This window comes from Rhinatrema bivittatum, chromosome 15, assembly GCF_901001135.1.
Source record: "Rhinatrema bivittatum chromosome 15, aRhiBiv1.1, whole genome shotgun sequence".
Taxonomy (NCBI): Eukaryota; Metazoa; Chordata; class Amphibia; order Gymnophiona; family Rhinatrematidae; genus Rhinatrema; species Rhinatrema bivittatum.
The window spans coordinates 72876661-72901155 of NC_042629.1; the positions used below are offsets into that span (position 1 = coordinate 72876661).

Here is a 24495-nt window from a genome sequence, read left to right on the forward strand (position 1 = left end):
CCTGACCTTTTAGACATGCTCCTCTGCCCTGGTGCATTCTGGTAACCGTAGTGCTGATTCCCAACATGGGAAACATGGGGCTACAAACGCCACAGGACCAGTCAAGCACCTCGTTAGGCAACTGAAATTTCTCAGCCACGCTGACTGCCTGGGAGCACAGCTCTCCCGCTGTGCAAGAGGAATTTCAGTCCACGTTCCCAGAGGAGAATTTCAGGCACAGAACCCAGGAAGCTGCAAGAGAGACTTTAAAAACCCTGGAAAAGCTAAAAGATGCAGCGTCATAGCGATGCAGATCTGGGGAGAACAAGTTCACAACCCACACTATAAGCGGGGCTGCCCAGACCTCTGGCTGCTTTCCTGATAGAATTAGATACAGCACTGCAGGTTGATGGATTTGTACAGTGTATCTTCTGCCGAGCCACAAATCTTTGCATGACAGGGGGTGTGCAAGAAAGCTGGAGACCTTCAGGACCCTCCCCCACCCCCATGGCTTGTGACTAACATCAGACAGTGGGAGTCCTGATTTTTGAGAGGTTCCCACACTCTACCCCATTCACCAAGTTAAACTGCGAACAAAGGGCGTGGGCCGGCCGCTGAAAGCTTTAATCTGCCTGCAGCACCATCTGGATGGCACTGGCAGCAGAGGGTGCATGTGGCTTGGAACAGTATGGCCAGCGCCATTTAAAACCCACTCGGATATTTCTAAACTGGCTCAAAACCAGCAATGGAAAAGAAAAGTCACATCAGCTAAAAAAAAGAGAAAAGCAAAGCCTGCAGAGTAATGCTGGGCTTTTGCAAAGAGCGAGCGCACAACATGGCAGTCTTCTCTGCAGTTTCTTACGTAGCCTCAGGCCTGCGCACGTCACGGTCGCTACAGTTCTTCGGTGTCTGGATCTCAGGAGCAACTGGAAGGATGAGAATCCTATGTATTTAAATGAAGGGTGGGTGAGCTACACAGCGCATCCTAAGTCAAACAGACCCATCAGTCCTTCCCATCTGGGAGAGAAACCCCTGCAATATTCCCTACGTTTCCACACTCTCCCCCTTAACTTCTTCAGTTCCTATCCTTGCTCTGTGTCCTGTGCTCACGTCATATCACGTCAGCTGGGCTCGGGTAAGGATTCTGATTTTTTTTCGGGCTGGCCCGGTGGATCAGAAGGGTGCCCGGTCAGTTTTTCCCAGGGTATAGTGTGAAGAGAGCACTCGGAGCCTCCGTCGAGGAGGGAAGGGAGTCCTGGCCTGGTGCAGGGTACTGGAAGTGCACGGCTCCTGGCCTCAGGAACCAGGCTGGGAACACTCGGAGGCAGGGTGGGTTAAAAGAAGCGAAAAATCCCCCAAGGAGTTGTGAATGAAGGCTCCTGGTTCCAAGTGAAACAAAAAAAATAAAAAAGAACTTTGATTTTCCATTTCACACATCAGGGGTTAAAAGAATATAGAGAATTAGAAAATTTAAAAAATATATTTATATGTATATACTATCTATCAACATTCAAACTTTTACCAAAGTTAAGATGCTGCACATCTATATATTCACTAAAAAACTAACACCATAAAGACCCAGTACTGGATATAGACACATATAACCAAAAAGATGAACTAATTATCAAGTGAGATAACTAAAGAGCCCTTCCAAAAGCCATAACTGAGCACACCAAAACGGCAGTGTAAACTTTCACATGGAAAGTCACTATTAGCGCTCAAACGCTATGATAATTTTAACCATAGGTCTTAAAACAAATCATAACCATTTTTTTTTTTTAAATAATTTTTGGATGCAAGTGCAAGTCCCAACATCCAATCAGTGAATATAAAAATGCAGTGACTTATCTTACCTTGGGGATTCACTTAAAACGCTGCGACGTGAGCGTTTGGTTTCAGAAATGCTAGCCTTTTGGCTCATGCTTTCCTGGCCCCTGAGGAAGGCGCATGAAACGTGAGTCGTGTCGGGCTGGATTGTTTCTTGAATTTTGGATATAGCGTTTTAAGCGAATATATCAAGTACGGGATTTAGGTATACAGCTAGATGAGAACCTTATAATAAAAATGCACATTGGTAAATTAATCAAGACTGGTTATGCCCAGTTGCATATACTTCCAGGCTGAAACCATTATTAACATCTGAGGACTTCTGTACCATGCTGTAAACTTTAATCTTCTCAAACCTAGACTACTATAACTCCTTACTACTAGGCCTTCCAGCGTGTCGCTTAAAAGACTCTTAATAGGATCTAGCAAATATGATCACATTACATCCTCACTGATGTCGCTACATTGGTTACAGTACAATCCAGAATCCACTATAATCAACATTATTCATCCCAATAACACCGGCTTGTTAGGAGTGACAATACATCCATATAAGATCTCAGAATAAAGGATTATTACCTATTCCCACAATACAGAGCACACATCTGGCACAAATCAGAGATCGTGTGTTTTCCATAGTGGGTCCAAAACTCTGGAATTCGCTGCCTGAGACATTACGTATTTTACCAGATAGAAAGGCTATTCTAAAATGCATATAAATGCATTAAAAATGCATATAAATTAACTTAAAAACTTCAGAATATACAGAACCACAAAAACAAGAAGGACAAAAGATAATAATCGAATCATGAAGAATAAATCAAATGAGAGAATGTAATATTCCTAAAACAACCCACTGACTAAGATGTGAAAACTATCACTTCATATTATTTTCAATACTCTTTGCCTTAAGCACTAGATCTACCCTTAATATTATTATATTTATTTAGGCCTTTTTGCATACCGTCATTCCACTTGATAAATATTAATGCCTGTCTATGAATATCACCTCTGCAACAAATCATTGTGTGTTGAGTTATAACTACGAATGTCACTTTGTAAACCGTTGGGATCTATACATGAAATGACGGATTATAAAATGGCTACATAAATAAATAGTTCCTGGTGGTTTCTTTTTGGTTATCACTAAAGAACTAACCTTTACATTAATGGAATAGCCCATGCTCTTACAATTTACATTTCACAGATATTATCTTGCCATGGCAGATATTAAGTGTTGGTTTCTAGTTTCAGTTGGGATCCATCCTATGACTTGCACGTCCTCTGGTTGTTCACCAGGCATGGATTATATCATTGTGATTCTGGGGACGGTTCTGGGATTTTCAGCATCTTCCATTTTATGGAGGTTCGCCTTCAAAAAGGGATTCACATTCAGCAATGAGTTTGCTGAAAAGCCTTATGGAAAAACAAGTCCTAAGCAACCTGACAAGTATTTCAAGAGCTATTCCCCATTCCTTAACTAAAAAGCATAGATAACTTCAGAGTGCTTTCACTTAATGAGACTACAATACAATCAAATTTTAAATCTTTCAAACATTCTCATATGATCTTTTCCAACATATTACAAATCTTATTCACCAAAGTCCCATTCTGCATCAGTGCTTCTGCAATATCAGAGATTCAGGTTCCAATCCCACCTCCATCCCACTTTATTTAGCTTTTACAAAGCCAATAGTTCCTCTTCCTCATGCTATACAGGATTCTGCAATTCTTGGGCAGGGCCCTTGTAACTACATCAGTTACTGACAGCACTACATACAAATGTACCGAATTATATTATATTATACAGGTGCCTGCAAAACTCCACTCATGCAACCACTAACAAATGGAAATGATTTTCTGCTTGCGTCTCCAATTTCTCAATCTGACGTGCGGTTCATGGCGGTGCTGCTCCACACAAGGAAGCGTCACATTGGGGGCGTGAACGGCTTCCCCACATCAGGGCCCAAGTTTATGATGATGAGAGATGCTTTCCCACGTTCCGGCGGGGCTCTCGCAGGCAAGTGTCTATTGTGTTACACACTCTCCACCTGCTCCTCTGGGAAAGGGGATATTATCCTCAGGCAACTGACAGTCAATTTACCATGCTGTAATAGATGCCTTGGCTTTTGTCCTTTTAAATGCATCTATTGGACTCCCGAGTGTGGGAAACTACAACAAGCGAAGGACCCAGCCATTTGTACGTAGGCTCTGGGGTATAAATAGAGGAGCGCTTTGCTCTTTCCTGCACATCAGCGTTCACATATTTATGATCAGGATAATGGCACCTTCCAACCCATCGCTGAACCTCCTTTCGCCGAAAGAGAAAAATAAAGTGAGTATTTGGTTCTGTAAAATGTAGTGAGTAGATCTATTCCTATGAACTGCAGTGCACATAAGAGAGTAAAAGGGAGAGGTAACTGGCTCAGTTGTTGACCATTCCTGTTTATTATTTGCAGCTGAGGAAGCCTGTGGTGGAGAAGATGCGCCGAGACCGCATCAACAGCAGCATTGAGCAGCTGAAGCTCTTACTGGAGAGAGAGTTGCAGGGCCAGCAGCCTAACGCCAAGCTGGAGAAAGCCGACATCCTGGAGATGGCCGTCACCTACCTGCAGCTGCACAGAAGTAGGTATTTGGGATTACTCCCTTTCCCAATAGTTTATTTCTGAAGGATCATAGTTTGAACCAGCTCTAAAACAATGTTATCTAATCGGGTCTTCTGTTTTTGTCACTCTCCAGCCTCGGCCTTCCAGCAGCAGGATTACCACAAAGGCTTCTCCTGGTGTCTGCAGGAAGCTCTCCGGTTCCTGTCCATGCACTCAGCAAGCGCAGAAGCACAGGGCAGACTGCTGAGCCACGTGCAGGGACCTCGTCCGGCGGTCGCCGAACGTGCCACGGCTTGCCCGATTCCTGCCCAACAGACAGCTCTGAAGACCAGCACGGCCGGCAAGCTCTGGAGGCCTTGGTAAACGAGATGCAGGGCACACCATCTTGCAAGAAAAGTTCCTAAAGTCCAGAGGACAGCAAGGACTCCTTCTGGGAGCCCTTTCGCTCCTGTGTGTGTAAGGGAGCATGGTTTTCCATCTGTGTAGTGCCCTTGGATGAAAAAGCCTCCGCCCCGGGAGGAGAGCGCAGCAGGTGACATTGCTTACAGAGTACCCCCCTATTCTTTAGGATGACTATTACACTATCTTCAGAGAAGACACACTAAAGAATATTTAAATACAACCTCTTAGGAGGTTTTTCTGCTGTTACTGCTTGTTAGTGTAAGTAATGTCTTTAAAAGATCCCGTCTCTCACCCAGGGAACATCAGCTCACTAGATCACCGCTTGAGGTCCATATCCCAGCCTCCGGCAGTTTCCTCCTGCTTCTTTGGGCTTCCAGCTCATTCGGAGTCAGGGCTGGGACCCGGCCTCTTCAGCCTTCATTCACAGCTACCTGGGGGGTTCTCCCCCTCTCCCCCCCCCCCCAAGTTGTGTTTAACCCAGTGATGGTCCTGGGCTGGAGCCCTGTAATCATGGGCCCCGAATCCGACCACTAGGTGTCACCCATAGGCAATAACCATGACTCCCTCCCCCTCCAGGGGCTGTAAACGCTGCCTACTCAGTATCCCCCCCCCCCCGACCCATCCCGGGAACTAGCAGGGCACGGAGCTCACTGAGCCAGGCCCAGCCCTTTCTTTCCACGAGTCTCACAAACAAGCATTACCACCGGACTTCCAGAAATGCTTCCTGCTGTGTTAAACAGGCCTTTTACAGAGGCAGCCGCTCTCTTTGGTATCCTGATATGTGGGACGAAAGTATCAGTGTTTATTGCCTGAGCAAATTATATGTAGCAAAAATGTTTGCAGTGATACAATATCGCCTTTTATAAAGGCATTGCCTTGTGTAGTATCCTCATAGGACGAAAGTAGCAGCCCGAGCTTTCTGTTGTAGGATTCCTACAAGCTCAGCAAGTGGGCCTTGTTAAGACCTTTTGTAAAGGTAATATCTCTATTTTGATTCCTTATTGGAGGGGGGGGAAGGAGCCACATTTGATGCCTATTAACATGCTTAATGGTTTCTGGATCTGTGCTGTGTACACAATGATTTATAGAGTGCCACATCCCTGGCAGTAGACTTCTTCCTGGCGTGTTACCTCTCCAAAAGTGAGGTTTGCAATCGTGCAGCAGCATTTCTCTGCATTGGAGGATCTGTGCATTATTGCTTAAAGCAAGGTGTGGCATTTTATAAAAAGCCCAAGTATATGTACTTTGCTATGTTACAGCCCAGTAATACTTTTTGTATCCTCTTAGGATGAGAGTAGCTCTTCCTGCTGGTATCCTGTCTAGCATGGTAACGGCGCAATATTGCACAGACTTTGCAAAAAGCACAATGTACACTTGCTGCAGGCAGCAGTAAAGGTTAGACTATCCCCTTTTGTAAAGGGCATGACCCATTTTGTATCCTCATAGGAGAAAGGCTCGTGTTGTTTCTTGTACGAAAAAGAATCTGTGATGTGTTTTTGTGAAAGGCACCAAAGTGCATGTTTGAACTGGACGCGGACTGCAATTGTTCACTCAGAGAAAATCCTCTGAAGATGTTCTTGATGTATTAATAATGTAATCTCTACTGGAACCCAATCTCCAGTATACAGGTGACAGAATATATTTCACAGAATGAAAATAAAATGAACTTGAACTATATTTGGTCTTGGTTTCACTCCTGTACTGATGGTTCTACAATCCAATTTACATTAACACTGGTTTCACATTATGTAAATAAAACAGAAGCTCTGAATTACAGTGACAGGCAATAATATACATTTACATATACACCACAAGAGTTTCATAGTACCCCAAGTCATCATCTTAAAGATGTGGGTAGATAATTCACAGTGAAATAGCCTCCTGTATTTGTATTCTTTTACAGGGTGCATGGTATAGGACATGCTTTAGTTCTTTGCTTGTTATTGACTCTAGGTTGTATTCATATATATATATATATATATATATATATATATATATATATATATATATATATATATACATACATACACACCCCACCAAAGGAATAGATATGAATTAACCACCATCCAAAATCTATCCAAAGGTGGTGAAGGAAATAAGATAGAATTCCAGTTTTTATTTTTTCCAAACAACCATGTGACTGTTGGGTGTGCTCCACCATCAATCTTTCCCTGATAAAAGCAAACACACCTTATGTTTTGAATCACAGTTATTAGTAAATATTTATATTGGGCAAGGAGAGATTTATTTCATTTTTGCCAGCTCTCATTTTTGAATCTGTGTTCCTCGCCTTTAAAGGAACATGCATTGCACAGTAGTCACATTAAAAGCCTCAAGTCCAAATAACCCTAAATTTTAACTTACAAATACAATATTGTAATTGTTGTATTGGTACACTTGAATATACAGAAATAAGTATCAACTTAAAAATAAGAGAGAGACCAGGAAAAACCCCCATAAACATTCTGCACTTTTTCCAGCAGATTTTCTTGCTATTCAGTAGTGGGCATCGGATGTCGTAGGTCAATACATGTGACAAACTTCTGAAGGGTTCCTGTAAGGGAGGCAAGAATATTAGCAACAGACAAGAGAATAAATATGAAGCTGGATGGATATCATTAAGCTTTAGTAATACATAAGTTAAGCCTGCGCAACTCTCATTAGCAGGTTTAAAGCAAAGAAGCTGATCCTGTCCTGGTTTTACCCCTTTGCATGATTGGAATTTTAGCTCCGATTAGCTTACTAGAAAATCTCCATGCATGTAGAGAAGCCAAACCAGGAGTGGCTTTAAGTTGGCTAGGGTTAAGAGCAAAATTGTAATTTAACTTCTGCTCATAGGTGGCGTAAAGTTTGACCAGTGTTAGTCTATGGTGCTGCACCTATACTATGGATTTATGCATAAATCATGGTTTCATTGCATAAAATGATTTTGAGCACAGAAAAATGGTTTTCTGCACAGATGACATCTTGTGTGTGCTTAAATCATATTTTCTGTATAGCAAACAGGATTTGTGTGTACAAATTATGTTTTTATGCATGTTTTTTGGTGCAGAGTTTCAGGTTAGCACTGATGGCTTAGCATATCATTAGATTAATACATGAGTGTAATATTTTTTCAGCACCTAAGGAAAGAAAATGTGCACTAAAGTGCATCACAATTTTTGCTCAAAATTTATTATATCTGGCCCTACACGAGGTGCTGGTACCGAAGTGCACTGTAACTATATTGTTACCATTTCGTTATCTAACACGATCATTTTATAATACTTTCCAGGGAGATTTTGCCAGAGAACTAGGAAGATGTCTCTCTTACAGTTTTCTCTGGGAGAAGAGACTCGCACCTCATTAACATAATACATGCAGGCCCCTGCTAATTAAAATTAATACATGCGCATATTTCGGCATGCTCATTAGAGGGCAGTACTCGGCAGTGCCAGGGACAGTCCAAGATGGCGGCGTGTGGGCTGAGCGGCAGGAGCGGCGAGAGTCTGGACAAAAGCATCACCCTCCCGCCGGACGAGATTTTCCGCAACCTGGAAAACGCCAAGCGCTTCGCCATTGACATAGGTGAGGAAACCTCTGGCGGTGCTTTCCGCACCGTGGCTGGGCTGGACGGCGGCCGAGCGCCCGCAGCCCCCTCGCTTCGCCGAACGGCTCCCTCGCTGTGAGAGCCCAGCCAGCGCGGGGCGCCTCTGGGAATTGTAGTCTTTGGTCCCGCCTCCCTGGCGCTCCCGCGCCCGGAGAGGCTAAGGGCTGGCGGACCGCTGCTCCCGGCCTGCCTCGCGCCGCACGGCCAGACGGGACTCGTAGTTCCACGGCGCTGCGCGGTGACAGGCCGAGCTGGGGCCGGGGACTCAAATCCCAGAGTGCTCAGTGGCTTCCGGTGGGCCTGGAGTAGGAGGAAGGTGGGCGTGTGGGGCTCAAAGAGAGAGAGTAAACAACTTGAAACCAAAAAGGCAGCGAGGCTGTTGGTAGTAAATGGCAGGCCAGAGCTCCAGCAGACGGCATGCCGGGGGCAGGGCAAGGTTATTTGCAGGATGTGATTCAGAATAATCTCTGGGCAACCCCTGCCAGCATCTGACTGGCTATTTCTCCCCATACTGCAGGAAGAGCTCAGAAAACATGGGAGGGGGAGGGTCTATTTTCTAGGCAAGGTTCAGGTGGAGTGGCTGAAGGCCACCCTGCCCCTTTTAAAGGTGAAGGATTCTTCTCTCCAGTGCCCTCTGGTGGGGATACCGGAGACTAATAAAATTGGGGAAGGAGAAGGAAGGAATGAAGGAGGGACCCAGGGTTGCATGTTACCCCGCAGCCTGGCTCCCAATCCATTCCCTGCCATGCCATGCCATCAGCCTAGTCATTCTCAGGCGATCACCAAAACCAGCGCCAACCAAACCCATCCTTGCCTGGCTTCTAAGCCAGATGAAGTCAGGCACACCCAGCTGGTGCTTTCTACCTGCCCTCTAATTTCCCAGCCACCATATGTTCCCCTCAACAAAAGGAGGGGAGGGGAATTTCTCTCTTCAAAATCTTAGTTGTAAAGCGCACATAAAGGGGACTAAATTAGCACACGAAGTGAATGGGAAAAGCCGAAGATGGAGGGGGGACGACAACTATGTCATTTACAAAAGGACGTGGCTTGGACAGACCTGTTGGGTATTTGGGGGCCTTATCTGTTGTCATTTTCTGTCAGGCTCTAAAACTGGCTCTGTCATAAAGTGCTCCCTTGTTTTCTGGGAAAGTACGGGGAATCGCTCTGCTGAGCTACGCGCTGAGGTCCTCTGGCCACAGAGCAAAGGGTTTTGAAAGAGATGTTTATTTTACGACTAGGGAAAGGCATTTGTTCATCAGTTATTTGTAAATAAATCTTTGTTGTCCGTTTCTGCTGGATATGCATTATCAACCTTGCTTTAATATTATGTGCCTGTTTGCTTCTCCCTCCATCCTAATGACGGGAGCAAGCCGTGTCCCCCAGCGATGCCCCCACCCCCCTTAAATTGTCAGAACTTGTGCCCACCCTGAGTATTAAACTGGGGATGGTGTTCAAGTTCTTGAGGAAACTTAGAATCCTGTTTGGCGGGATATTTGGCTTTGTAGTATGGGTGTGTTTTTTTTCCTGTGTATATGGTTTTGTGCACTTCTAAAGTTTGCAGAACAAAAAGGAATGTTTATTATTTTTACCCAAATCAAATTAGGTGAACTGAGACAGACTTGTCCAAGGTCACGTAGGACCTGGATAGCAGAGATGGGATTTGAACCCAGGTGACCAGAATTTTTAGTCTTGTTCATGACATCCTCCACCTGCCACTTAAATGATAATGTACAGAAAGTTTGCAGTGTCTTGTTGGGTGTGATATCTTTAGTTAGATTAACATAGTAAAGGAATGGACGTTTGGATTTTCAGTTTTGCATAAAAACATAGATGCTTTGCAAGGTAACTGGAGAAGAACCATCAAGTGCTGTGTCGGGCCTTGTCTTTGGATGCCCTATGAATAAGCATATTAAAGCTGCCTGAAAGGGAAGTAACCTTGATGCCTGGAATATAATTTATTTTAATTGCTTGAAAGTGGAAAATATTCAAGCATGTTACACTTGGGACTGATAATTAATGTGACCCATTTAAACACGTACAAGCATAAGTTTGGCATTACCCGTATGGGTGGTATAATGTTCTTCACTTGTGGAACAAGCAATTTTGAAGTAGTTTGTGAATGCTTATATTTTTTTTACGTACTTACAGAAGGTGCATTTGTTAGTTGGCTCTTGTTTGTTACAGTGATAGATAACAGAGCTGCCAACAGGGTTGTGTTTCTCTTTTTTTTTTTGTTTTCATGCTCCAGAGCTGGGAGTCTGTGGCAATAAGCAGTAGGTTCAGCTGTCCTTAAGGCTTAAATCAGATTGCCGTCGCAAATCCATCGGTGGAGGATAAAGCAGTCTCTAAGCTCATAGAATAGACTTCCAGGCAATAAACACAAGTGAAGGTAGCACTATTTTCTTTTCTTTCTTTTTTTTTTTCTGGAGGATTTCCAGAGAATTGAAACTCCAACCAAAGCAGAGACTTGGACGATCAATGACAAGTGATTGTGACTGGGCACCCACCTGTTCCAATGGACGTTAGGCACAACCAAAACAAAGAGATGATATCAGCATGCCATGTCCTGATTGCCACTGAAAATAGGCAATGCTAGTGTAACCCGTGGTTACTTATTGAAATGGCTCATTCTAGCACCTCAGTGTGGGGATTACTTATGGTTTGAGATTTTCTTTTCTTTTGAGCACGCTCCAGTTTTTGAGAGTCTTTCTAGAGAGCTCGTAAATTGGAAGGAGTGTTCATCAGCATTCAGGCCTAGGGGATCCCTCTCCCTGTAGAGCACTTATAAGTTCCAGGGAGGTTATGCTAGCAAATTTATCCGATTCCCTCCTTATTCTGTGCTTGCAGTGAGTACCAGGGTTATATACTAGTTCACTGATGGTGAAATAGGAGCAGAATGCCTCAGTTGGATGGTGAATAGCACCAGGACTATTTGCCACCTCACGGTGCCCTGGCAGTTCAGAATGTGACTTGCTGGCAAGCTAGTGTAGCATCACGTTTTGTGTAAAAATGAACAAGATGGTTGGCCTCAACTGAAGTGTCCCGTGTGTTATTTGAAGCGCACATGTATGTGTAGTGTGGTAGAACCAGAGAGATGCTGCAGCTCTGTAGAAGGTAGGGAGTGCAGGTTGCACTAATATTGCAGGACATTAATATTAGCAGGGTGTGGCCTGAACGTTGCTGGCGCAACCTGCGTGCTGCTGGGGGGGAGGGGGGGTTGCATCTGTGGCCCGGGGTGAACCTTGCTAAACTGTCAGATGTAGTTAGTGGGGATGGGGGAACGCATGAGGAGAAAGGGAGGAGGCTGGGAGAAGGAAGTAAAGAAATGCCCCTACCCCTCAAGAAAATGAGCTAAAGCAGAAAAAGCTAAGATATATATACACAAGGTAAAAGAGCCAAAGCAAGCAATAATACAGAGTAATCATTGTCCCCGGTTCCTAAAATGTTTGATTGATGGCTGAATTTCCTAAAGAGGCCTGCAGCCAGCTAAGAGCAAGGGGCGGAGAGGAGAGCTCTGAGGGACGGGAGAGGAGAGGGGACTAGGTAGGGGCATGGGGTGAAAGCAGTGGGCAGAGTGCAGGTAGGGAAGGAGCCTGGCAGCAGGCAGTTGGGATTAGGATTGGGGGGACAGAAAATGAAATTTATAGCGGGGCCCAAGTGATCATTGCTCTGCCACCGGAAGGAGCTTTCAGAAACTTGAAAGAATGTGAAAGGCAATCCTGAAGCTTTCTGCTTGTTGGGTAATATTTTCTTTGCCGATGCTGCTCCTCCCAGCTTTGCTGACCTTAGGCACTCTGATCTTCCTCCTTATCAACTCTCCCCACGTCACCCCTTTGCTCGTAATCTCTCCCCGCCGAGCTGGCTTGCCTAGGAAATGCTGCAGAAAGCTTTCTTCCTGAGGCTGCAATAACGCCTCGCTAAGATGGGGACCTGCTGCTGTTCTCTGTGGCAGTGGGGAATGGGCAGTACTTTGTAATCCCAGGCATGTCGGGGTTCAGATCTCCTACCCAGTGTCCGCGTGACCTCCAGCAAGTCTCCTCAGACCTCATTCCCTAAGCATTTTTCCCCATAGGCACAGCACGGGAGGAAGCCTTGGGCAATCGGGCCCTTAGCTTTCTGGGGCAGGGATTGAGCCTGGGTTTGGAAAGGTGAGAGCGATTGTTAAATCTGACATCCAGATGCAGATGGAACGCCTGGCACATACATCGGCTTATTAGGAAGAGGAGAACTACAGATCCCAGGATGCTTTGTGGGTAGGGCGTGGATCTCATTGAACATGCTTTGACGTTCATGAAGGGGTGACTGTCCATCTTCAGTCTGCTATTCAGATTGAACAGATTTTTTTTTTAAACTTGACGAGCCCCCTGCTTGAAAGTAACAGGGCCTAGTTACTAAGCATTTTCCCCATTCAGGCCCAAACTGCGGTGGTTTTACAGGACAGATACTTGGCATATCCTGGGTCGTTTTAACACATAGACACAATTTATTGCTGTTTTATTTATTTTTTTTGTGTATGTTTGTGGCAAACTAAGGTATTATCTCAGTAAGAGCTTAGTTACGAGGGTAGCTACCTGCTCGGTTCAAGCAGTGTTCAAAATATCCGATTGCTTGTTTCGTACATTTGTTCTTACTTCTGGGTTTCTTTGATTAAAATAAATAGTCCAAAGCTATTTATTTATTTAAAAAAGTTTCTATACCGTCGTTTAGTGGTGTACCATCACAGCGGTTTACAGATAGGCACATAAGTCTGGTCTGGATTATAAATTAGCTAGTAGGTGCCAATACATTTTCGGTTACGTGATTCAAATAATATACGCTATCTGGATCGTGCATTGGAAATTCCATTTATATGACTAATAGAATATCCATATATGAGAGATACTGTACTCACTTAAATTAATCTTTAGGCATGAGAAAAAATAATAACGGAGGGATATCTGCTATTTGGTGACTTTTTTTTACTGTGTGCCGGAGTTCTCTTTCTTGTCCGTTAGTATTCCTTACTCCCCACTCTCACTGTGAAAAGCTTTTTTGAAGAGCCATGTTTTTAAACTTTTTTTGAAGCGTTTTAAATCTCTCATTAGTCTTATTTCGAGTGGCATTGTGTTCCATAATATTGGACCGGCTAGGGATAGTGCTCTCTCCCTTACTTGCGTCAGTTTTGCTGTCTTTACAGAGGGGATGGTTAGTAGAGCTTTATTGGCTGATCTGAGATTTCTCTGGGGGACATGTAGTCCTAGTGCACTGTTTAGCCAGTCTGTATTTTCTTCATTGATTAGTTTGTGGATTGTGCATAGTGTTTTCAATTGCACTCTTTGTTCAATTGGCGGCGAGTGTTTGAGTGATGTGATCCCTTCTGCTTTTTCCGGTTAGTATTCTGGCTGCAGAGTTCTGTAAGATTTGTAGTGGTCTTAGTGTTGTATATGGTAATCCCAGCAAAAGTGTGTTACAATAGTCTGTGCTAGCGAATATAAGTGCTTGAAGAACAGTTCGAAAGTGCGCTTGGGTTAATAGGGGTTTTAACACTTAGCAAATTCTTTTTTAACGATCGCTTGAGATAAGTTATTCAATATAGTTTGTCATGATCACGCTCCATGAGCGATTCTTTTAAACTTTTGCTTATACCCAGAGATCAATTATTGAACCTATCTGTTTGCCCTGGATGGATCCGGGCTCAGGGGGCATGGAGGGAGTGATGGGTATTAAGAACATAAGAAATTGCCATGCTAGGTCAGACCAAGGGTCCATCAAGCCCAGCATCCTGTTTCCAACAGAGGCCAAAACCAGGCCACAAGAACCTGGCAATTACCCAAACACCAAGAAGATCCCATGCTACTGATGCAATTAATAGCAGTGGCTATTCCCTAAGTAAACTTGATTAATAGCCATTAATGGACTTCTCCTCCAAGAACTTATCCAAACCTTTTTTGTACACGGCAGCATCCTGACATACCTTGGTCTAGAGTGGCAGGAACGAGAAAACTAGGAGCTATGGAGAGAAAAAAATCTGACTTCAGAATGGGATTTAAATAATCAGAAAGCACCGGTGGGTGGCAGCCTCTTGGGGTTTTGTTTTTTTTTTGTAGCTGCGAGCACTGGTCAGAACGATTTTGACAGCAGGGCTGCTCCAGGTGACCGTCACTGACTTCTGCTTCTTCTTGTCTCTCCCCCCCCCCCCACCTTCTCACTGACAGGCGGATCGCTCACCAAGCTGGCTTACTATTCAACTCTGCAGCATAAAGTAGCGAAAGTGCGATCTTTCGATCACTCGGGGAAGGTAAGACCTGCCGCGTGGCAGCGAGATGGCTCTGGCTGTAAGTGCTGTTACTGGCCTGGTATTTTGGTCACACGCAGAGCGACACAAACAGAAGACGCTCTCTTCCACAGAGCTCGCTCTGATTTCCTTTGCTGGGAATTTTCCAGTTCTCCCAATACTCTAGTTTGCACTCAAGTCACCGATTTTGACCGGTTTACTGATCCTCGTTTGACTGCACAGGACTTGTACGCCGAGTCTCCTTTTGGGAAAAGTAGCAGAACTACGGCTCCCTGCATGCAATGGGGTAAAACCAGGACCGGCTGTGCCTGTGATTGAAAATAAAATGGAGACTGCTGACAGCTCCTATTGTTACTTGAAGCCCACAAAGCCCCTAAAATCCTTCCATTTCCCTTCTTCTTTTTGTTACTTTAATTTTTGCTCCTGAGAATATTTAAACGGGTAAAGTTGTTTTTTTTTTTTTTTAAAGAGCCTTGTTAATTAGCCGCATGGCCCATCTTGCCTGCCCCTAAATATCGGGATCGGGATCTGATTGATCCCGATGTGCGCCATGAGTAGGCCCCGTTCTTCTCCCCTCAGCAGTGCTCCCGTGCCCCAGCGAACCTCTAGGAAAGATGCCCGCCGCGGCAGCGACTGCTTGATACACGTGCAGGGAGGGTGGAAATATAACGGGATGCGTGCAGCAAACCCGGAGTCTGCTCTTCATTTCAAAGCCCATCTCCTCTTTTAAGAGCCGCTAGCAGTATGGGTTACCTTCTGAGTCCCCTCGATCTGTTTGCACCATGCAGCCTGAGAGCTGGGCTCATTTGCACACCCTGGGCGATTCGACCTTGATGCACGCCGCAGTCCTGGGGAGCACCCCTCGCCGCTTCATAATGCTGGTGCATGAGGGGTGTCTGGGCACACTGGACCATGCCTGCCATGTGTAGGGGAGGAAAAGATTTAGAAAACTTGCATATGCAGAAAATTTGCTTGGATTGTTGTCTGGTTTTCTAATTACCTTTTTGTTTTTTTCTTTGGGGGGAGAGGAGAATAGTTGAAGCTTTTAGATTTATTTATTTTTTTGTGTGAGTCTGTGTGTGTGTGTGTGTGGGGGGGGGGGTTTCCACCCTCTTTCTTGTGTTTCTTCTCCTTCCCTCTTCCTGTCTATTCCTGGGCCTGGCTTTCCACCTCTGCGCCTCACTGCGGCCTCGTGACCAGAGCGTCCGTCTGGCTTCCCTGCAGGATGCGGAGCACGAGCCCTTGTACGAAATCTCCGTGCAGGAGGAGATCATGGCCCGGCTCCACTTCATCAAGTTTGAGAACGCCTACATCGAGACCTGCCTGGATTTCATCAAAGACCACCTCGTCAACACGGAAACCAAAGTCATCAAAGCCACGGGCGGTGGGGCCTACAAGTTCAAAGACCTGATTGAGAAGAAGCTGGGGCTGAGGTGAGTCGGGTCCTAACTGCAGGCTCTACCTCTGGGGGGGGGGGGGTTCACTAGAGCAAACTGTGGTTTTTGGAGGATGTGGGGCAGCATGGAGGGTCCTTCGCTGTCAGAAAGCACGGGGGTACAGTCGGACAGTGAACAGGGTCTGCAGTATTGCGGTACATGGAGTAAATGGGTGGCTGGCACACGCTGTGCAACGGTTTCTGCCGTGTCGTGTTAACAAGTGCTGCTCCTTCCCATTGCTGCCTGGGATATGTAGCCCTGGATGAAGGGCGGCGCACGGCCTGTCTCCTCCGGCGTCTGCACCTGTAATGCGCAGGTCCTCACTCGGTCAGATTCTGCTCCTGCGAGGTATTATTGCGGTTATGTCGGAACATGGAGTTTGGTAAAACTACATCCAAGGTCGGTGCTTCTGTGCCCGTGCCAAGATGCTCTCTGAGCTTTATCAAGCAGCATTTGATTTTTTTAATCCTTGTGTAAAGGAAGAATGTGCTCGTGGCTTGTGTTAAACAGTAATAGTCTGTGATTAGGAGCCGCTTGCCTTGAATTGTGCTCTGATATGAGAAATAACCCCACAGTGTGCCCTGTGCCCTGCAGCTGAAACTTAATTCCTCAAGGTGATATCGCAGGCCCTGGCGAATATCCCGGCAGTCACGCGGTATGGGGGAGGGAGAGCCATCTGCTCTGCAGAAGTGCCCAGGGCTATGCACGATTTCAGTCCGGCCCAGATTACTCTGGCCGCGTACGGTAAGAGCCGCGGAGTTCAGCAGGATTTGTGCCTGTGCTCTTTCCTTCTAGGGTCGATAAGGAAGATGAAATGGTCTGCCTAATCAAAGGCTGCAACTTCGTGCTGAAGAACATCCCCCATGAAGCCTTTGTGTACGTGAAGCACGCGGATCCCGAGTTCCGCTTCCAGACGACGCACCCCAACATCTTCCCCTACTTACTGGTGAACATTGGCTCAGGAGTGTCGATTGTGAAGGTAGGTGGGCAAGATCAGGCAGTACCCAGTGCAGGTGATGGGGGGTGGAGAGAGGAAGGCTGAGAGGAAATGAGAAAAACTATTTCTGTACTGCCAGGGGAATGGACACCTGGGATAGCCACCAGCAGAGGTGAAGACACCCCAAACCATGTGTGGGACATACGGAAAGGGGGGTAAAGCTGAGGGAGGAAGTAGGTAGGGACACCTGGACATGTCAGGTGGCCTAAGATGTCCTGATCTGGTCTTAGGACCCAATCATAGTCACAAATCACAGCACTGTATTCACTGTGTCCCCCATATTAAAAAACAAAACTTGACTTGCCAGTAAGTTATCCAGTTAGTGTAGTTGGGTTTAAAAAAGGTTTAGACACTTTTCTGGAAGAAAAGTCCATAAACCATGAAGGTGGATTTGGGGAACTCATGAGTACAGAAGACTTGCTATACTGGGTGAGACCAAGGGTCCATCAAGCCCAGCATCCTGTTTCCAACAGTGGCCAAGCTAGGCCACAAGGGCCTGGCAGGATCCCAAGCTGCTTATCCCAAGAATAAGCAGTAGATTTCCGCAACTCTAGCTTAATAATTGTTAATGGACTTTTCTTCCAGGAACTTGTCAAAACTTTTTTAACGCAGCTATACTAACAGCTTTCACCACATCCTCTGGCAACAAATTCCAGAGCTTAATTATGCGTTGAGTAAAAAAACATTTTCTCTTATTAGTTTTAAATCTACAACTTAGTAACTTAATTGTGTCCCCCCTGGTCTTTTGTACTCTTTTTGAAAGAGTAAATAACTGATTAATGTTTATTCCACACATTATTTTATAGACCTCTATCATATCCCCCCTCAGCCGTTTCTTCTCCAAGCTGAACAGCCCTAACCTCTTTAGTCTTTCCTCATAGGGGAGCTGTTCCATCCCTTTATCATTTTGGTTGCCCTTCTCTGTACCTTTTCTAATTCTGCTCTATCTTTCTTGAGATGTGGTGACCAGAACTGCCCATAGTACTCAAGATGAGGTCGCACCATGGAGTGAAACAGAGGCATTATGATATTCTCTGTTTTATTCTCTATTCCTTTCCTAATAATCCCATGCATTCTGTTTGCTTTCTTGGCTGCTGCTGCACACTGAGCAGATTTCAATGTATTATCAATGATGACGCCTCGATCCTTTTCCTGAGCAGTGACTCCTAATATGAAACCTTGCATTGTGTAATAACTATAATTTGTTACTCTTCCCTTAGTACATCACTTTGCACTTGTCCACATTAAATGCCATCTGCCATTTGGATTCCCAGGTCTGTAAGGTCCTCTTGCAATTTCTCACAATCCTCTTGTGATTTAACAACTTTGAATAATTGTGTGTCATCTGCAAATCTGATCACGCCTCCACTTATCCCTGGGTGTTAGCAGCATGGACTCTATTGACCTTCTGGGATCCTGCCAAGTACTTGTGACCTGAAACAGGATATTGGGCTTGATGGACCTTTAATCTGACTCAGGATGGCAATCTTATGTTCTTTACAGTCATTAAATGTCGTATTCTGCTGAATATCCAGATAAAATTATTCAGATAACTCAGCTATTTGTGAACCGATCTTGTCCGTACAGGTTTAGCTGGATGGTGCGCGGTATGGGATTTTCAGGATTTTTTTTTTTTGGGGGGGGGGGGGGGGGTTTGACAGTTGCTTGGTTTTTGATTGTAAATATTCCTACCCTTATCATAGGTATTGGGGGTAACTGCACAACCTACCCTTAAGAGAAACCTGGGGGTGACTTACACAGCGGCGTGGATATTACCGAGAGAAGCTGGCTGGGCAGACTGGATGGACCATTTGGTCCTTTTCTGCCATCGTTACTGTGTTACTATCTGGATACCTAAAAACAGAAAGTGTTAGCTTGTCCTTGCCTTAGCTCCAGCCCCGCCTTCTTTTTGTCCAGAATTTTGTGCAAAGTGACCTGTACAAAGGGATATTTCTTTTTAAAGGGCTGGATTTATATGGGTGAAAACCCAAATCCCGCCCCCCCCTTCCCTCCCCACACACATGGATTTTTTGGGTGAGGACCTCTGTGAATCCAGCGGTACAGGATAAGTCTATAAAACCAAATGTACAACTTGCTATAATCAGGGTTTTCTGCTTCATTTTATACAACCGGGTACAAGTTCTCGGAGAGCAGAGGCAGAAGACTCCCACAGACTGCACTTCTGCTGTTGGTACAGAGCATGGGGTCGCCGTTCTCCTCCTTTCCGGACCTCACGGAAGTTTGTCCTGTTACACCCCCCCTGTCCCTCCTGACTGAACGCGCCCCTTCTTGGTGGGGTTACAGACGTGGGAGATTTTACCGTTTTCAGGTTCTGCGGTCTGAGGGCGGGTTCTGAGCTTAGAAAGATTATGGGCATCCCACTTCCATTAGCCCCTGCGTTTTTCCCGAGTGTGTGTTTTTATTATTGTTTTTAAGGAGAACTGATGGAGACAGACAGCCCCCTGACTTTTGTGTTTGTTTGCGCTCCTTCAGTGCTGTGCATTCCTCTCCCGCAGCATTTGCAGCTGTTGTGTACCCTGAACGGTTTGATAACATGCACTTTATATATATTTGTTGGTTTGGACTGATAGGTGGAAACGGAGGACAAGTTTGAACGAATTGGTGGGAGCTCTATCGGAGGTGGTACCTTCTGGGGTCTCGGGGCCTTGCTGACAAAAACGAAGGTAAGTGTGGGAGAAGGGCCGCAGGCTTCCCATTCCTCCTCCTCCTCCTCCTCCCATTTGCTTTGCAGCTCTGGTTTTCACCCAGGATTTCCTTCTGAGCCGCAGATCCAGTTCTGGTTTTGCCCCCTTGCTTCTAGGGCAGATTTCAGGATATCCTGAAAGCCAGTCGGGTTCTCAGGATATCCAAAGTGAATGCATTTGCATGTGCTTGGTGTCCGGTGTATGGAAATTTTATCTTATGCTTATTGATTGTGGAGATCCTGACAATTCAGCCGGATGTCAGGGGGCCTAAGACAGGTTTGGAAAAGCCCTGGTCTCCCGTCCTCCAGCCCCAACTTCTCTAGAAAAAGCGGGACTACAGATCCATAGATACAATAACCAGAGCCAGATTAACCTCTCAGGTCTGTACTGTGTCAAGCGGTGACCCCTCCCCCACGTGCCTCTGTGCCGTGCCGGCTCTGTCTATGAACGACTTCAGTTTTCTGCGCTCTATAGCCAGTGTCCTTCATCACCTCTTTAAGAGGCTTATAGCACTAGAGCCCTGACTTCTCCAGAACTCCTGGCTCTTCCTAATGACTCTCCCGCAGCTGCCCTCTGACCTCCCCCCCCCGGGGGTCCTTCACAGAGTGGGCTCCCTGATGGGTCACATAAGGAACTGTAGCACCACGGGGAGGGGCGTCCATGCTCGTGCGATGATGAAACATGCCATTTTTTTTTTTCCCTTCAAGAGATGTCCAGCACAGGAATTTTGAGAGCCGTACCCCAGAGAATAGCGTTTGACCCTTAACCGTCTCTGTGGAGGTTCAGACACCGACTTGAGTAGCTCCTTTTGTGCTGGGTTCCTCTTTCTGGATAAGTGCCTGAGGTGTAAAAATTCTGATGTCTCTTCCCCAGAGGTTTGACGAGTTGCTGCAGCTGGCCTCCAAGGGTCAGCACACCAGCGTGGACATGCTGGTGAAAGATATCTACGGCGGGGCCTACCAAACGCTGGGACTGAGCGGAAACCTCATAGCCAGCAGCTTCGGCAAGTCGGCCACGGCAGAGAAAGGTACTGGGACCAGAAACGATTTGAGCGGAGGGCTTGCGAGCGCAGCCGTGCACAGTCACTTTGCTTAGGGCACCCGCAATCGGAATCGAGGTTAGTCTGGCTTTGTGGGCCGTCCCGTTTCCTCGTGACTTCTAACCAAGAAGAGTATTGGGAGGGGAGGCTGGTGGTAGGCAGCTGCTTTCCGTGAGAGCCGCACAGCAGGTCTGGGTTTTTCCAACAGAACCAAAGCCGGTTGCTTAAACCTTTTGCATCACATTTATGGGGACCTGCCTGCTGCTTATCCCTTGTGGATATCCTGAAAACCAGGGCTAACATTGCCAACCTTCTGGTCCTGCATCTCATGTGCACTCATTGGGAATGTTCTGAAAACTAGATTTGTCAGCCCAGTCCTCAGGACCCAGGCAGCCAGTGACACATTTATGGGGACCTGCCTGCTGCTTATCCCTTGTAGATATCCTGAAAACCAGGGCTAACATTGCCAACCTTCTGGTCACGCATCTCATGTGCACTCATTGGGAATGTTCTGAAAACTAGATTTGTCAGCCCAGTCCTCAGGACCCAGGCAGCCAGTGACACATTTATGGGGACCTGCCTGCTGCTTATCCCTTGTAGATATCCTGAAAACCAGGGCTAACATTGCCAACCTTCTGGTCACGCATCTCATGTGCACTCATTGGGAATGTTCTGAAAACTGGATTTGTCAGCCCAGTCCTCAGGACCCAGGCAGCCAGTGACCGCTTCTAGGTGATGATCTGACAATACAGAAGAAGTTTCATGGACTTCTCAGTTAGTTCCTGTAGAAACTTTCTCGTATTTATTTCGGACAGAATTTAAAAGCTGTAATTCATCTCTTTTTTTGAGTACGGAGCATGGGTCCTCCTTAGATCATAGACTAGGGGCCAGCTAGTGGAAATGCCAATCCCTGTAGATAAATAAATAATGTCAAGAAATTGGTCCTAGATCTCACAAAAAAAGTCCCTGATATATATAAACAGATAACATTAACGCTAACCATGCAATTACACAAAAGAAAAATGTTTTAAGAAAAGTGGCGTGCAGGAGTAGCCTAGCGGTTAGAGCAGGAAAACCAGAGTTCAAATCCCACTGCTGCCCCTTGTGACCTTGGGCAAGTCCCTTCAGCCTTCGTTTCCTTGGGTGTGTAAACTTAAGGCCGGATTTCCTTAGGCTTTTCTTCTATTCTGTGTCTATGGGGAAAATGGCTACTAAATGAGACCCTACGTTTGGGGATAGGGACTGCTACAATTCTGAATATAATCCGCTGAGGCACGTGGAAAGCAGAATAAAAATCAAATTTAATTAGAATGTTTGTTTTTCTAAGAGAACTGCCGAAACTCCTTTATAATTCATGGCGTACTCCTAGGTGCAGTACGAGGCAGGTTTGACTTCTTACATAAAACCTCCACCTGCCAAGGAAAATTCCCTTTCTTGTATTTATGTACAATTTGCATCTATTCTGCTATGCATAAGAAATCTTGCTGTCAGTGGATCGCAATAGCAAGATACGTATGGTAGGGTAGCATTCAAAGCCATTGCCAGGCATAAAATCACGGTTTATACGCGGACAGGGCTGGTCACAAAATTCCCCGAGGTCCGAATGGGTGAAAGTGTGCATGAAATTTGGTTTCACGCCAAGCAGAGTTGGAGTCTGGGTGGGGGTGCATGCTTTTCAGTTTGAGAAGTTTGTACGTAAACTCCCTCCCAAATACGAGGGTGCAACTCCTATTTGGGAGGGAGTTCTCTGCTGGAATAATTTTTCAGAGCGAATCGCTCTGAAGTCATTTTATGGTGTAACCTGCGGTCCTGAAGCAGCCCGGGCTCTGTGTGCGCAGAAAGACTGCGGCGTGTGCACTTGGAAGTGGTGGTTTGATTTTCAGAAGGCCGGTCCTCCACAGAGGTGTAACTTCTCGCATGCCGGGCCAATTACCCGAGGATAGTTGGAGCGGACATAGGCTCAGGTTGAAAATCCTCAGTAAAGTCTCTGCATGTACAATGTACCTCTGTGCAGGGAGTTATAAAGTTACCCTCGTGAGGGATACATTATATAGAGATGTGCATCGTTTGGTTTTTCGTCTCGGGTTTGGTTTTTTTTTTCGGTGGGGGGGGGGGGGGCCCAATTTTTGTTAGTGCACACTAACACGAAAAACATTTTTCCAAAATTTCAGAAAAATCTCATTCGTTTTTCGGTTCCTCCGAACCATGCCGAATTGGGGAATTTCGTTGAAATTTCCTAATTTGGGAAAAACAAATGCACATCTCTAGATACATAAATGTGTACCGCAAGAAAGAATGACAGACTAACAGCAAAATTAAAAAAAAAAAAAAAGTCTCATTTCTGAAGGCAATATGAATATATTAACTCAGTCCCTAGTAGAGGTAAACCGTATATCAAATGTTTGTAAAAGCTTTACCAAATTTTAAAGAGAGTGAAGGATCTTCTGAACAAGCAGTGCAGTGTTAAAAATATGACACTTGTTTTGCTCCACTTTATATCTTAGATTCTTATGCTGCTGGGAGTTCATCATCAGTAAAATATTCTTTATTTTTGAAAAATATTTTGTATGCATTTAAAATCATCCCAGAGCAATCAGAACTATCAAACTTCCTGTTCATATCCCAGATCAGTCCAGACAAGTGGGTTTTGCATCCCTACCAGCAGATGGAGGCAGAGAATAAAAACTTTTCAGTGCCTCCTGCAGTCCCTCAGTATTTCTTATCTCCAGCAGATGGCAGAGGTGGAAAGCTGCAGTCTGAGAGAAACTGAAAAAAATAATAGAGAGGGAGAGAGGTGATCAGAAGAGCAGCTCTCTGAGGTGTTGGGCACCTTCGTGGGTTATCCCTCAGGTAGAGCCGGGCGAGTGGAGGGTTGGTAATCCCTGTCTGATCTCTGCCTGCAGCATCCGGAGGTATTGATAGCCAGGGGTCTGGCTCCCTCTCTCCTTCCGTGGTCTTCTCTCCACTGCCTTCGTCCAGATTCAGGGAACTATATCTCTTCAGTGACTGTTTTCTCTTGAAAGGGAGCTGTGCCTTTAATTTAAAAAAAAAAAAAAAAAAAAGTCTAGGCTTTCTGCTTGCAAGGCCTGTCAGGCAATGTGAGACTTCAGTGGCAACTGAAAGTGCTGTGGGGAGTGAGAATGTCAGGCCCTCGTCAGCCCCAGGGTCCGGAGCAGTTTGAAGAGGGTGGATTGCGTTGGTGGCAGTACTCCTGCGATTGTGCATCTTGGCGGGCCTGATTAACCGCTTAGCACTGCGATCAGGCCACGTGTGCAGGAAAAATGGTGACGACTTCTCTCCACGGGGGGGATCCTGCAAGGCATGCAGCTTGTGGTGCAGCCAGCTTAATTCAGCCTCGATGTGTTTGGAGGGGGGAGAGGGGATCTCCTCTAAGGCAGGCGACAGTAGGGGAGAGTTGCCAGAATGGCAGGGCCTGCTGCAGAGGTCCCTGGGGGGATTAGAGATGCGGGTAATTCAGAGCTTTCCGCGTGTATATGTTGAATCGCGTGAGCTAGTCAGTTTGCAGTTCCTTATTCGCCTGTGAAGGCTCCAGTTCAGGGGTCTCCAACCCTGAGTTCTCTGTTCACCCTAGAAGAGAAATATGAGTTGCAGAGTGTTTGTTTTTCTTTCCCTCTACATTG

General features: G+C 45.8%; 2 protein-coding genes across 3 annotated transcripts in view; both read left to right on the plus strand.

The window, feature by feature from the left end:
- The first annotated feature begins 4087 nt into the window (after positions 1-4087).
- Positions 4088-5260, plus strand: HES5 (hes family bHLH transcription factor 5). The gene is made up of 3 exons (XM_029578999.1): positions 4088-4141; positions 4266-4431; positions 4546-5260. Exons 1-3 carry the CDS (start codon positions 4088-4090, stop codon positions 4773-4775), a joined length of 450 nt encoding a protein of 149 aa, XP_029434859.1. The 3' UTR covers positions 4776-5260.
- Positions 5261-8242: 2982 nt separating this feature from the next.
- The window catches only part of PANK4 (pantothenate kinase 4), a 42402-nt gene continuing 26149 nt past the window's right edge, over positions 8243-24495 (plus strand). For both annotated transcript variants that reach the window (XR_003852837.1, XM_029578382.1), the window contains exons 1-6: positions 8243-8381; positions 14598-14680; positions 15902-16110; positions 16909-17092; positions 19702-19794; positions 20689-20842. Coding sequence is in view for 1 of the 2 variants with exons in the window: in XM_029578382.1 (XP_029434242.1) it covers positions 8264-8381; positions 14598-14680; positions 15902-16110; positions 16909-17092; positions 19702-19794; positions 20689-20842 (841 nt within the window). In the remaining variant the exon portion in view is untranslated. The remainder of the gene's footprint in view (positions 8382-14597; positions 14681-15901; positions 16111-16908; positions 17093-19701; positions 19795-20688; positions 20843-24495) is intronic.

Bases quoted from the DNA above. Each gene is read 5' to 3' on its own strand.
- HES5 (XM_029578999.1), top strand. From the start codon at position 4,088: ATGGCACCTTCCAACCCATCGCTGAACCTCCTTTCGCCGAAAGAGAAA. The intron at 4,142-4,265 runs GTGAGTATTTGG...TATTATTTGCAG, and splicing joins CGCCGAAAGAGAAAAATAAA to CTGAGGAAGCCTGTGGTGGA. The intron at 4,432-4,545 runs GTAGGTATTTGG...GTCACTCTCCAG, and splicing joins CTACCTGCAGCTGCACAGAA to CCTCGGCCTTCCAGCAGCAG.